The 12,666-nt window shown below is 52.6% G+C and overlaps 2 protein-coding genes and 1 non-coding gene across 4 annotated transcripts in view; 1 reads left to right on the forward strand and 2 right to left on the reverse strand.

Annotated features, from left to right (window-relative positions):
- The window catches only part of EMC8 (ER membrane protein complex subunit 8), a 15,652-nt gene extending 15,511 nt beyond the window's left edge, over positions 1-141 (reverse strand). Inside the window, exon 1 of the mRNA XM_024735686.1 lies at positions 1-141. This exon is cut by the window's left edge and continues 359 nt beyond it. The gene's annotated coding sequence lies outside the window, so the exon portion shown is untranslated.
- A 79-nt stretch (positions 142-220) lies between these two features.
- COX4I1 (cytochrome c oxidase subunit 4I1) lies at positions 221-7,942 on the forward strand. 2 transcript variants are annotated; one of them, XM_024735687.1, is made up of 5 exons: positions 221-355; positions 1,536-1,609; positions 5,903-6,070; positions 6,672-6,803; positions 7,694-7,942. In XM_024735687.1, the coding sequence occupies exons 2-5, from the start codon at positions 1,537-1,539 to the stop codon at positions 7,828-7,830; spliced, it is 510 nt and encodes a 169-aa protein (XP_024591455.1). In that variant the 5' UTR covers positions 221-355; position 1,536; the 3' UTR covers positions 7,831-7,942. The 2 variants fall into 2 exon arrangements, with proteins under 2 accessions (XP_024591455.1, XP_024591456.1); XM_024735688.1 differs by having other exon boundaries at positions 230-330.
- A 4,341-nt stretch (positions 7,943-12,283) lies between these two features.
- Positions 12,284-12,414, reverse strand: LOC112393552 (U6atac minor spliceosomal RNA). The gene has a single exon (XR_003001948.1). It is a non-coding gene; the product is annotated as a U6atac minor spliceosomal RNA (small nuclear RNA).
- Between the last annotated feature and the right edge of the window lie 252 nt (positions 12,415-12,666).

Below are 12,666 nucleotides of genomic sequence, written 5' to 3' on the forward strand. Positions count from 1 at the left end.
GGCGGAGGCCCCCACAGGCCAGGCCCCGCTCGGGCTCGGCTCCTCTCGACGCCGGCTTCCCCCCGGGAGAGACCGATGAGCCCACGTCAGACTCCCCTCGCGCCTCTCGCCGGGCGCCGCCGAAAAGCTGTCTCCCAGCGGCCGCCGGAAAGCAGCCCGGCTCTTCGTTTTACGACGTTCGCGGCGCCCCCCGACTTCCGGTCCTGTGACCTCCAGTGCGGTCGGGCGCGGGGTGGTGTCCTCCTCGATCCCGTGGTGCTCCGCGGCGCGGCCTCGCTCTTTTCCGGTCGTGAGTAGCCGGGGCGTAGAGGGCGGTCGTTGGCGGGCAAGGTGAGCAGCGGCTGGGCGGCGGCAGGTGAGGCAGCCGGCGACCGGTCTGCGTCGCGAGACTGGTGAGGGTCGGGCGCAGGGAGCCGTCGGGCCTGCGTGAGCGCCGCGCGGCGCCAGCAGGAACCGGCGCTGGGCCTCCGGTCCCGGTGACATTGAGGCCGGCCGGCGGGGGCTCCGGGCTCCGGAGCTGCCGGGTGGCGGTCTCTGTGCCTCCCAGAAGCATCGGCCGGTCCTCGCCTGCGCTGCCGCGGCCGCGGGCTGGCTTCGGCTCTGACCTTGGAGCGTCCGCTGGCCGCGGGCGCGCACCCTAGGGCAAGTCGCTTTGCGGGCTCGCGGCCACTCCTTCAGACGGTGCTGCGCCACCGCCCCGGGTGTAACGGGGCTCAGGGGCAGGCGTTCGGCGTCCGCCCACGCGCGGGCCAGGCAGGTGGAGGAAACACGGGAAACGGGAACGAGTTCAGCCCTGATGTCATGCTTCTGTTTATTCTGCCCGTAATGGGTGTTTTCTGAATGCGTTTGGCATCCTTTTCGTCATCGGTGGGGTCCCCTGAAACGCCCAGTTTTAAGGGAGGGGGAGGTAGGGCAGTTAGGCATGATTCAGTGAAGGCCCAGGTGAGAGGTGGGTCATCCAGGTCATTCGTTGTCCTGCAGGGTTTGGAAGCGGCCCAGGGCCCTGTTTGCAGCCTTTCTCCCGGGTTTCCCCTTCCTGTCTTGTGCACACATTAGGTCTTAAACCAAATAACGAATGCAGTGCGTGCCCCCGTCGCTTTGAACTGTTGACTTTTTTTCTCTGAACAATGGAGCCCATCATAGCAGCACATTCTAGCTTTTCCAGAGTCTCCTTTAAAAATATTTTTCTCTTTGCTTTGTAAGAAAGCCAATGTTTAAAAGACAAAAGCAGAGAAACGATATGCAAAAGAACCCAAAAACCCAGTTTTCTCCGAATTGCCTTAAGTGCGTGCATCTGGTGCTTGGTTTACAATGAAGCTCCGTTAAGACGTGCTGACTGCTGAGAAGAAAAAAACCTCATCCTAGCTTAATTAGTGAATTCAGAGTCAGTAATGAAGAAGGGATCAGTTATGTCAGGGGGGAGAAGAAGAAAAAAGAATTGCACTGACTTCCAAAATGCATTGGGGCAAAAAGGAGAAGCATTCCTAATAGGTGTTTATGCTTATTCACAGGGAAGGTACGTTTTTGTCTTTCAGAATGTTGGCTACCAGAGTATTTAGCCTAATTGGCAAGCGAGCAATTTCCACTTCGGTGTGTGTACGGGCACACGGTAAGTGTAACTTTTCTTTTTGCTCTGCTCTGTTTAATTAAGGCCCTGTGCTGGAGTTTCAAACACAGAGGGCTGAGATGGCTAAGGTCCTGATCACGCTGTTGAGGAACTTGAGGGGAGGTATAAATATGTTAATGGGGCATACTTCTAGATCAGAGAGTTAGTTATGAATCATATTGAATTCTGGTCTGAGTCTTTGCTTAGACTGGTATTTTCCCCCTTTTCCTTCCCTTCCCATATTTTCAAGTCCAAGTTCAAGTTGCACCCCTTTTAAGAGATCCCCACTATACCTGACTTTTAACACTCTCTCTCTCCGACAAAACTCCCAGCCACTTACCTTGAACACGGTTTACATTATTGGGACAACGGAGGGGAAGGAGCTTGGAGTTCCTCGCCTGAACTGGGTTCAATCTCATTTCTACCTTGGACTAGTTACTCAAGCTTAGGAATCTGTTTTCTCACCTGAAATATATGTAAACAACTTAGTGCAGTGCCTGGCACATAGCGAGGTTAGTTTTGCATTTATCAAGCATCTTCTTTGTACTTGTCACTGTTAGGCACTTAGAATAAAAGAATATGAGATATGAAATCATTCCCCAAGGATGTTTGCAGTCTGGAGAGGAAAGATACATGAAGGCTGCGTTTCAGTAAGAGATGGACCCTGAGGAGGAACATTTAGCCTGGCCTCTGGGGTACAGGGGAGGCTTCTAGAGGAGAGGCCTTGCTCTGCTGAAGGGCTAGTAGGTTTAACCTCACATTCCAGAGGGGAGTGGCATTCCAGTCGGAGGGAGAACAAGCAGAAGGAGGAAATGCAAGTCAGCATGGCAGGTTGTGTTACTGAGGGGTTGAGGGCAAGGTTTGAGTGGTGGGTGGTAAAGTCGAGAGCAAGGCTTATGTATCCAGGGGCTCAAAAGCTGTTGCCTGAGTTGCTCTGTGTGTGAATTTTCCCTTAAAATTGTGTCCTTTAGTTGGCAGTACTGTTGTCTGACGTTTCTCTATATTGCTGGTACTGCTCAGGATAACACGATGGACATAGACTCTAAAACAGATCATTTTAGTAAGAGTATTATTGAAATATGTAATTTAAATGACTAGGTAATGAAAAAACTTAGTTGTTTAGTTAATACACGCAGGAAGAAGCACTCCTTCACTAAAAGCCTGGCAAGTCACGTAGGACAGAAATTACATTTTGTTTCCATTTTGGTTTTGCTAATATATTTCCTTAGCTTTTAGTTTGTTTGCTTAGTTTAGTTGGTAGTATAATTTACAGAAAGGAAAATTTATCTTTTCTAGGTGTTATGTTTCTATGGATTTAGGTACACTCACACAGTTGTGTAACAACGACCCCTGTCAGGACATACAATACTTCTGTCACCCCCAGGAGTTCTTTCACGTCCCTTTGGTCGTTCGGATCTTCTGTAAGAAGTCAACTCGAACCTCCCTTGGTGGCACTGGCCGTGACTTATTCTTAGGGTATTGCGTTAGGCAGAGGAGGTCGGATCTAGTCAGTCCCTTCTTGAAGCCCCTGCTGGCTTCTTGTGCCTGGAGTAGGAACAGCGCCCAGCCTCTCTGGTCTCCTCATGTCAGACCCAGAGCAGCAAAGAGCAGCCCACGCCAGCCCTTCCTGTGGGCTCAGGCTCCCAGCCCGCACGGGTGTTCTGTTCCTCAGATGCACCGGGCTGGCCCCTCCTGCCTCAGCTCCACAGGTGTGGATGGTTGCTTCTTTCGAATCATCACCCTCTGTGCGGGTGTTATTTTAGAACAGCCTTTCCTGACCACCTGTCCTGCCTTACCTTGCTTTGTGCTTCCTTAGAGACTGTGGATTTGGGGTGGTTTGAGTGTCGTCTGCTTCTAGAGCACCAGCTTTGGAGGCCAGGGACCTTACCGGGCTTGTTCATTGCCGCGTCTCCAGCACACGGTAGGCAGGTGGAGAGAATTGCAGTCCATTAGACAAGTCTCGTCCTTTAAAGTTTTAGTTGTACAAGTCGCACACGAATACATGAACCGGTTCTCCACATAAAATAGCACAGTCTGGAACACCATTGCTAGCCCTTGTGGGAAGTTTGGATATTTGTGTGGTGACACGTCTGATTGAGGGGGGAGCTTAGATTCACCAGATTGCCTCAGCAGAGGCTCCCCCAAATCCATCCAGTTTGAGGATAGACATGCTAAAACATGTACTAGAATGCAAAGTCTTTGCTTTTCTCACTTTTTAACAGGGATGCTTGGCGTGTTAACCTTTATGTGTCTGCTCCGCACTCCCCTCCCCGCCCCCCATTTACTGTGGGACCAGGCCCAAAGTGCTGAAGAGCCCTTGGCAGCCCTGAGAGCACGAATTGGCCATTCTTGTTCTAGAAAGTGCAATTTCATGCTTAGAGTGCTTGAAGGTTATGAGCATTTACGTCTTTATAACAGCTTTATTGAGATGGAATTTGCATAACACATTCCCCCACTAAAGGGTGCACTTGAGTGGTTTTTAGTTCATTGACTGAGTTGTGCCATTATCACGCAGTCAATTGTAGAACATTCTCATGACTGCAGTTAACGTCAGTTTTTAATAACTCATGTGTAACCTGAGTGCTTTGTACTCCACTCATCATTTTGAGAGTTTTTAAATTGGAAGGTAATTCTAGCCATTTTCATCTCACATCCTTTTGGGATAAGGTCGGGTATAAATATATAAGTACGCTAGGCATTTGCAAGTCACAGATACGCACCTAGAGAAACTTTACTGCTTTAAGACTCAAGGTTTTATTTCACTACTGTTAACGTGTTTGGGGAGATTTTAATCATTGGGACTAAGCTAAACGGAGGTGAAGCATTTTTGCAGGACTTCATACCTCTAAATCAGTTTGGAACACAAAATTTTCTTGCAGATGTAGGGTAGAATTGAACACAGCTTTTTGCAGAGGGAAAACCCTAAATAAAATTGAAGCTATTCCTTTTTTTTCCTGCTGTCTGAACTTTTTTCCTCTCTACTGGAAGAATACATGGGGACACACCCACGTGAAGGCACTAAAATTTCTCACTTTTTGAGCAGAATCCTCATTTTTGTCCTCTCCTCTTTCCACTGATAACAGCTTGGGTTTAACTTGCCAGGGGTTTTGTGTGTTTAGTTACACATACCTGTGAGTATCTACATGTAACTTAGCTTTTTAAAAAGAAAACATAACCCTGATAGTGTTCTGTGACTTGGTGGGTACACAATTGTCTTTCCATTTTGGGCACATGGATCTCTGTCATTCATTGTACTGTTGTAACTTGTTTCCTGCCGTGCATGTACCACTGGTTCCCTTCCTCTGCTTGCCTTTTTCCTTTTTTTCCAGCTCTCTCATTTCCCAACATGCTCTGTAGTTTATTGTTTGATGCCTACTTCTAGCACGTTGACACTGGTAGGCGGGAATGTTTGCGTTGTTCACTGATCATCCCAGGTTGCAGCCACGCTTGGCATACAGTAGGTGCTTGGTGAACCGTTGTTGAACAGGCCAAGTGGCTCCATGATGGCGTGTTTCTAAGGAGCACAGCTTCTTAGTGCGTCCTTGGTTGGACACAGGTTGTTTGATACTTTGCTGTAATAAGCAGGGGTGCAGTAACCAGCTTTTCATACATCTTTCTTTCTGAACTTTGAACCTTGTTTCTTTCATGAGTTTTTTTTTTGCTTTTTGCGGTACGCGGGCCTCTCACTGTTGTGGCCTCTCCCGTTGCGGAGCACAGGCTCCAGATGCGCAGGCTCAGCGGCCATGGCTCACGGGCCCAGCCGCTCCGCGGCATGTGGGATCTTCCCGGACTGGGGCACGAACCCGTGTCCCCTGCATCGGCAGGCGGACTCTCAACCACTGCGCCACCAGGGAAGCCCTTTTCGTGAGTTTTATATTGTTTTTGTTCTTCCCCATTAGCTGGAGTCCCTTGCAGAAGGGCCTTCCCTTAGTCCAGTCTGCAGTCCAGTCCAGGGAACCTGAGCGCCCCCTCTGACCTGTGCGTGAACACTGGTCGTTGCTGGAAGTGCCGCCTTGTCAGCGATGCCCCTGGCAGGTTTTTGTTTTGCTGTGATGAAAAGCGCTGCTGTTACCCATCTGCCAGCCTCACTTTGCCGTCTGGGCCCCTCAGGAAAGGCCTGCTCCCTGTTGCACATGACAGTCCTGTGGCTGTTTGGAATGGTGGCCACAGCCCCTGGGGTAACTGAAGTTTTCAGGGTGCACATACACGTACTTACTTTGGTTTTTAGAAGCACCGCCCTGTTTGTAACTCTGAAGCCATGTGAATTTTCAAATATTTATCCAATGCATGTTTTAGGAAGTGTCGTGAAGAGTGAAGACTATGCTCTCCCGAGTTACGTCGACCGGCGTGACTACCCCTTGCCCGATGTGGCCCACGTCAGGAGCCTTTCTGCCAGCCAGAAGGCCTTGAAGGAGAAGGAGAAGGCCTCCTGGAGCAGCCTCTCCATCGATGAGAAAGTTCAACGTGGGTATTGAAGGGAAGCAAGGGCAGCTTGCGTTGGCCGAGAATTCTGGTCCTGGGCTGCTGCCCAGAGCCCAGCGTGCTGGGGAGGGTGGGTTGCTGTGGCTCTGTGGGGCTGTCCAGGGCCCATGCCCCTTTGTCCAGGCTTGTGGGCTCCAGCCCCCCAGCGGAGGAGCGGGAACAAGGATGCAGAGCTGCTGAGCAGGGCTCTGCAGAGGGCTTAGCGTATGAGAGTAGCTTCTCGGGGCCTCCCTGGGTGGGACTGGGTTGGCTGTAAATTATTGATGATCAGCGAGATTTCACTGTCAGGTAGGAAAGAGGCATGAAAGTATTATGGGCTTAAGTAGACCCTTAAACCTTAATCTAAAGGAGAAGGAATTTCACTGCCTTTTTGTGCCCAGAGTAAACTCCATAACTTCATGCATCTCCTTCCTTCCCCCTTATGTGTGCGTGGGTGCGTCCGGGCCTCAGGCCTGTGTTGTGTTCCTAGCTGTATGTTTGCCGCCCCCGTGTTGTGGGGAGGAGTGATGGAGCCCCGCCCTGTGGAGGGGCTGTCGGTCCCCGTGGCCCTCTGCGCCTACAGCGCCGTCCTTTCTGTCCCCAGTGTACCGCCTCAAGTTCAAGGAGAGCTTCGCAGAAATGAACAGGAGCACAAACGAGTGGAAGACCGTCGTGGGCGCCGCCATGTTCTTCATCGGCTTCACTGGGCTCGTCCTTATCTGGGAGAAGCTGTACGGTGAGTGGTGGCGCGAGAAGGGGCCGTGCACCCGGAACGGCGGCTGCATCTTTCAGTGCCCAAGAGTGGGCCGTGGGGCCTCCACACGAAATCGGCGCTTCCGTCCTGGGCTCCATCCCCAGCTTGTGTACCGGGTTTGAGAGACTGGCTCACGTGAACAGAAGTGGTGTAAGCAGAGTCTGCTTTATTCTGAGCGGGCCACGCTCGGTCACGAACGGCTTCCTCTGTGCGGCCCGCCACGTATCCAGTAGTGCTTTCTCTGCTCGCCAGTCAGTTGTCAGAAGGAGGAGTAGTGGAGGTTAGCTCAAGGAGAAGGGAACGTTTACGCGTCAAGGGCTGCTTCTGCCGTCGGGGACTGCAGCTCAGTAACCAGAGTTCTGGGTCTTCGGACCTAGCAGTTTCCGCCCGGCCGGCGTTGCGCTGCTTGCGTACTTGTTCTGGTGCTGCCTGTCCTGCGTTCTGTCTGTCCAGCCGAGCAGGTATCTTCCCGTGCTGAGCAGGTGTGATCCTGTATTTGTGGCCTGCCTGTGGACGCGGGTCGGTGACAGACCTGTGACCCTCTGCTCTTCCCCCGCGTGACCTTTCGTTCTGTTTGTGCTCTGTGCTTGCCTGTAGACCCATCGTCTGTATCCTAGAGAGAGGACGCTCTGCTTTTAGCTTAAGTATTTTATTGCTTGCTTTTACAAAGGAAGGAATAATTTGGAAATACCGAGTTGTCAGTGCCCAGGATTCGAAATCAGTGCGTTCGCCTGTGTGTGGCTGTCAGGTGGCAGATGGCTGTGCCGCTCGGGTTGCCAGTGAGATGGGGGAAGGCCTCACCCGTGTAGCGCGTTGGCTTGGAAACACCTGGTCAGGACAGCGTTGCCTCACGAAGTTGTTTTGGACTGCAGTGTACGGCCCCGTCCCGCACACCTTTGAGGAGGAGTGGGTGGCCAAGCAGACCAAGAGGATGCTCGACATGAAGGTGGCCCCGATCCAGGGCTTCTCAGCCAAGTGGGACTACGACAGGAACGAGTGGAAGAAGTAAGGGCCCGCCGTTCGCACGCCGGAGCCCCCCCTTGTCACCTCCCTGCAGCTCCGCACGTTTACGGGCGTGTTCTTTCCCAGTACCAGTGCTAATAAACGAGCAGTTTACGTGACGTCCTCGTGGCTGCTTCTTTGATGATAACTGAAGGAAGTGAAAGCGTCGTTTGAAACACAGTAAGTTTTTTTCAGGTGTCTGTAGTAAGTACATTTTGGGTATAAATGAACTGGCAAAAATAAGTTTTATTAGGGGATAGCATATAAAAACTAAAAATACAGAGTCCTGTGGTATGGGATATTTTGACAAGAGATTTTTATGAGAGTTAAATCCCCATCACAGTAGCCAGACTGACAGACCTCACCGTGGTCGCTTTTCTCCTGGGACGTCTCTCCCCTTTTAATTGTGAGTGTTGGTTGGAGTGTGTGACCACGAGATTGGGAAGGGCAGACCGAGTTCTGTGCTCCTGCCTTTTTTTATCTAAGAAGCAACAGCGAAGCCAGTCGTAGGCCGGGCAGGAGTTAAGGAGCCCTGCCCGAGCCCCCGGCAGGCGTCCTGTAGGGGCTCCTCCGTCTGTCCTGTGGTCTCTCCCCTTGCTCTAACGTCCGTTCCCCTCCCTGGGGCCTGGAGCCCCTGCGTGGGGAAGCAGAACAGATTCCAGAATAGAGCGGGTGCAGAGGGGTCTCCCAGCAGCATTGGTGCAGGGGTGGGTCGGGGGGGAGCTGTGACTGGGAAGGGAAGTTGGTCCCTAGAGCTCGACCAGAGGAATGTCACAGGAAGTTGGCCTTAGATAGGCTTGTGAGAGGGCTTGAACCAACCAGTGTAACAGGAGGGGCAGGTGAACTGTAGCCCCTGATTGCAGTATCTCCCGCTGCTCTGGAAATGGCCTTGCTGGCTTGTTCTCAAGGGCCAGCTGACTCCCCGGGGGGCCGTCTGGGGGGAGAGGAAGTGCCGGGAGCTATGGGCTGCGAGTCTGGCTGTGAGGACCAGTGTGGCTCTGGGTGGCTTGGACCTCCCTCAGGCAGTGCCATTTTCAGCTCCTTGCCAGCGAGGGCTCCTGTGGTGGGGCTGGAGTTCTGACCTGGCCCCTCACCTGGCTCTTCTGACCCTTGAACGATCACGGATGGGTCCCCTGCCATGGGCCAGGCGCTCACCGTCTCACTCACCAGAACGACCCCAAGAGGAAGGGGCCCTTCCCGGGTTGGGTGGTGGAGCTGAATGCAGCTAGAGGCCGAGGGCTCTGCCTGAGTGGGAGTCGGGGGTGCTGGAGACTGACCCCCGGACTGCTGCTGCCCCGGAGTGGCTTCACACGGAGTCTCCCTGGGCCTGGGGGCTTCCCCCGGCCACGTCGGAACCACTCTTGCCCTTGCTCAGAGGATGGCCACCTGTACCTCAGCGTCAACTTCCAACATGAGACTGTTGTCCTCTTCTGTCTCTCTGTCTTTGTGGGTCTATGCCTTAAAAAAAAAAAAAATCCCTTTACTGCCGTTTTAGTGGAAATTCAGGAGGAAACAATGAGTGCTCGATGCAGCCCGCCATCCTTAAGCTGGAGGCCTACTGAGCACTTACACGTGGTCTGCACGTTGTCAGAGTGACAGTGAGCACGACCCTTGGGGCTCACCGTTGGGGCTCCCAGGAGCACCGAGGACGAGTGAAACAACGGACAACGTAATTAGAGGGTTCGAGGGGGCTCAGCGTGGTGATGGAGGGGGGGGTTTCAGCTGGGGGTGGGAAAAATTCGAGGTCGGTGGTGGGAGACGTCCCCGAGGAGTAGCCCTTGAGCTGAGACTTGATGACTCTCGCCCACCCTTGAGCAGAGGCAGGGACGAGGGGGCACGGGTGGAGACAGTCATGCTCGAAGGACCGCGGACGAAGGCCCTGAGGACGGAGCTCACTCGGTTCGAGGACCTGAAAGACGACCCGTGGGGCTGAGACCATGTGAGGGAGGAGGGGAAGGGTGTGGAGAGCATGGGGGCCCAGGAGAGAGGGCAGGCTGAGCTCTCTTGGGGGGTGTGCTCATGTAGCCGCAGACAGCGAGCTCACCCTGCCCCTCCCAGGGTGTCTGGGGAGACTGTTGTGGTTCCTTGTGTAACATGAAGTTGGGGCAGGACTTGGAGAAACACCAAGAAGGCTGACGGGACAGCCACCGGCTTAGCTCCCCGGAGGCCAGAGGGTCCCTGTCCTCCCCAGGAGTGGAGATTCTTCAGAGTGGGGGGTCCCTGACCAGCCCAGGCTTGGACTCTACCTGGGAGCGTTGCAAGGCCCTGCTGGGCTGCTGGCTCTCACCTGACGCGTGGAGAGCTCCTTGCCGTTTAAAGTGTGTTTCATCCTTTTCTACTCTTCTTTATTTGTGCCTGTCAGTCAGTGCTCACCTTGTTACCGGCTGGCAGCTTTCTACCCTGTAGAGCTTAAAAAGCATTATGTACAAAGGAACAAGTAGCAGCAGACGTATCAAACGCAGCCCTAGATGCCACAAGGCAGTGGAACCATAGTTTCAACTAGAATGATAAAGTCAGCTCAACTATTAAGCAAGAGCGAGGGAAAAAATAAAGATACTCACAGGCGAACATGAGGAGTATTGATTACCAACAGGCCTTTGCTGGCAGAAGCGCTGAAGGACATAATCCAGGAAGGAGAAAACTCGGAAGGAGTGAGCTATAAGAAAGAAGGGGGAGCAAAGGGATTGGAAACCATGAGGGCAAATCCACCCAAACACTGGTTGCCTACAACAATAAAAGTGATCATGACCAATTTGGGTGGGGGGGCGGATTCTGGGGAGGTAAAGGCTGTGGTGGCATACTTTTTGAATTTCTGTGAAACCCCGCATAGAAGTGGTAACTAGAGAGCAAAACCAAAAACCCTGTTGATAATACCAAAAAATGAGGTGAGGAGATATTACTATGAACCGACCCCCGTGATCCCCCGAAGGACAGATGGGTGGGGGCAGATCAAGCACGGCCACAAGCCCTGCACAGTATCCGCTTTGGTGCCAGGGGAAGCAGGGACAGCTGATGGACCTGAGAGCTGAGACCCCGGGGTAGCCAAGGATTTTGCCAGGGAGGAGGTGTGGTGGGACCAGCTGATGAAGCTGGGAGGGTTGTCCGGTCCAACAACGGGCGAATGCTGGGGGCCCTCAGTAAGGTCCAGGGGGCAGGAGTACTCTCAGTCCTGACACTGACCCTCCTGGGCGGACCTCTGAGACAGGGACCCACACTGCAGAGAAATTGCTGAGAGTGGGATCAGACTGACCAGGGCAGGGATGGCAGGGCTGAAGGAAAGGCGAGCCCCAGATATGTGTGGAGGAACTGAAGACAGGCCCCAGATCTCAGAAGGCCAGTTGCCATATTTTTCAACCCCAAATTGAAAACAACCTTGTGAAATTAGAAACGTTATCCTGAACCACACCTCCTTCTAGAAGTTGAGGAAAGCGAACTTCAGCTTCGACAACGGATTAACGTCTGTCCGACGTATTTCAATGTCTGGGTCCTGAGACACACGAGGAAACGGGGAAGCGCGAGCAACGCTCAGAGACAGAAGCAGCCAACGAGAGTGGGGGTTGTTGGCCGGCTCTCCCCCCAGCACGTCAGTGTGTGTGTGTTCAGTGGGTCCGTGAACTAAGCCGCCGTGGTGGCAGGGATGGAGGCCGTGCAGGGATGGAGGCCGTGCAGGCCCCATAACCTAGACTCCCTTTCCCCGAGGCTGACCTGCCGGCCACGGATGTCGTGTACCTAACCTGCCAATGGCGGAGACCACTGAGCAGCCCCAGCACGGCACCGGTGGACTTCCTTCGTGCCTCAGCGGGCTCACTGGCCCCGCTACCCCTCACCTAGAGGCAGCGGACTTCTGAACACTCATTGGTGGGCACTTGGGCGATGACGCTCTCAGGGCATGGGATTCTGTCTTACAGGATGCAGTATATGCCTTTTTTATATCAATTTTGTATTGTGGGAGAATATATGTAGCATGAAATTCACCGTTTCAACCATTTTTAAATGTGTAGGTCAATGGCATTAGGTACCTTTGCATTGTTGTACAGCCGTCATCGCTCTCCATCTCCAGAACTTCCATCATCCCAAACTGAAAATTCCGTACCTGTTAAACTGTAGCTCCCCTTTCTCCCCCCGCCCAGCCCCTGGTGACTGCTCTTCTACTCTCTGTCTGTATGAATTTGCAGACGCTATGAACCTCATGTAACTGGAATCATACTGTGTGTGGCCTTGTGTGTATGACTTATTTCACTCAACATAAGGACCTCAAGGTTTGTTCATGTTGTAGCATATGTCAGAGTTTCCTCCTTTTTTAAGGTCGAATAATTTCCATTGTATGTATACACCTCATTCTCTTTATCCCTTTGTCCTGTGAGGGACATTTGGGTTGTTTCCTTCGGCTGTTGTGAGTAGTGCTGATACGAACATGGGCGTACCAAATTTGTTTTGAGTCTCAGCTCTCGATTCTTTGGGAATATACCTAGAAGTGGGAAGAGCCGGGAAGTAGGTAGCAATGCTTTAACTGTCTGCATGTCGTGAGACCCAAGGACATCTTCCATCCTCGTCAAGGAGAATGCTAACTTTCTTTCCTTTCATACGAAATGATGCTTTTAATCAGGGACCAGTGTGTGCTTCTCTCTTTCTCTTAGACTGAATACATGGGCCAGGGATCCCAGGTGGAAAGGGGAGTGTCTCCTTTCACAGTTACACCTAATAACACATCGACAGGGTCTTTGTTTCCCATTTGTGAACACTCTCTCTGTTGGTTTGGAGGTCTGATTCCTTAGGGAATGAATGAACGCTTCCACCAGGAGACGCCACAGTGGGCTCCCGTGAGCTGGAGACTGAGTTCGCC

This window comes from Neophocaena asiaeorientalis, unplaced genomic scaffold (genome assembly GCF_003031525.2).
Source record: "Neophocaena asiaeorientalis asiaeorientalis breed wild unplaced genomic scaffold, Neophocaena_asiaeorientalis_V1.1 scaffold40, whole genome shotgun sequence".
In the NCBI taxonomy this organism is placed as follows: domain Eukaryota; kingdom Metazoa; phylum Chordata; class Mammalia; order Artiodactyla; family Phocoenidae; genus Neophocaena; species Neophocaena asiaeorientalis.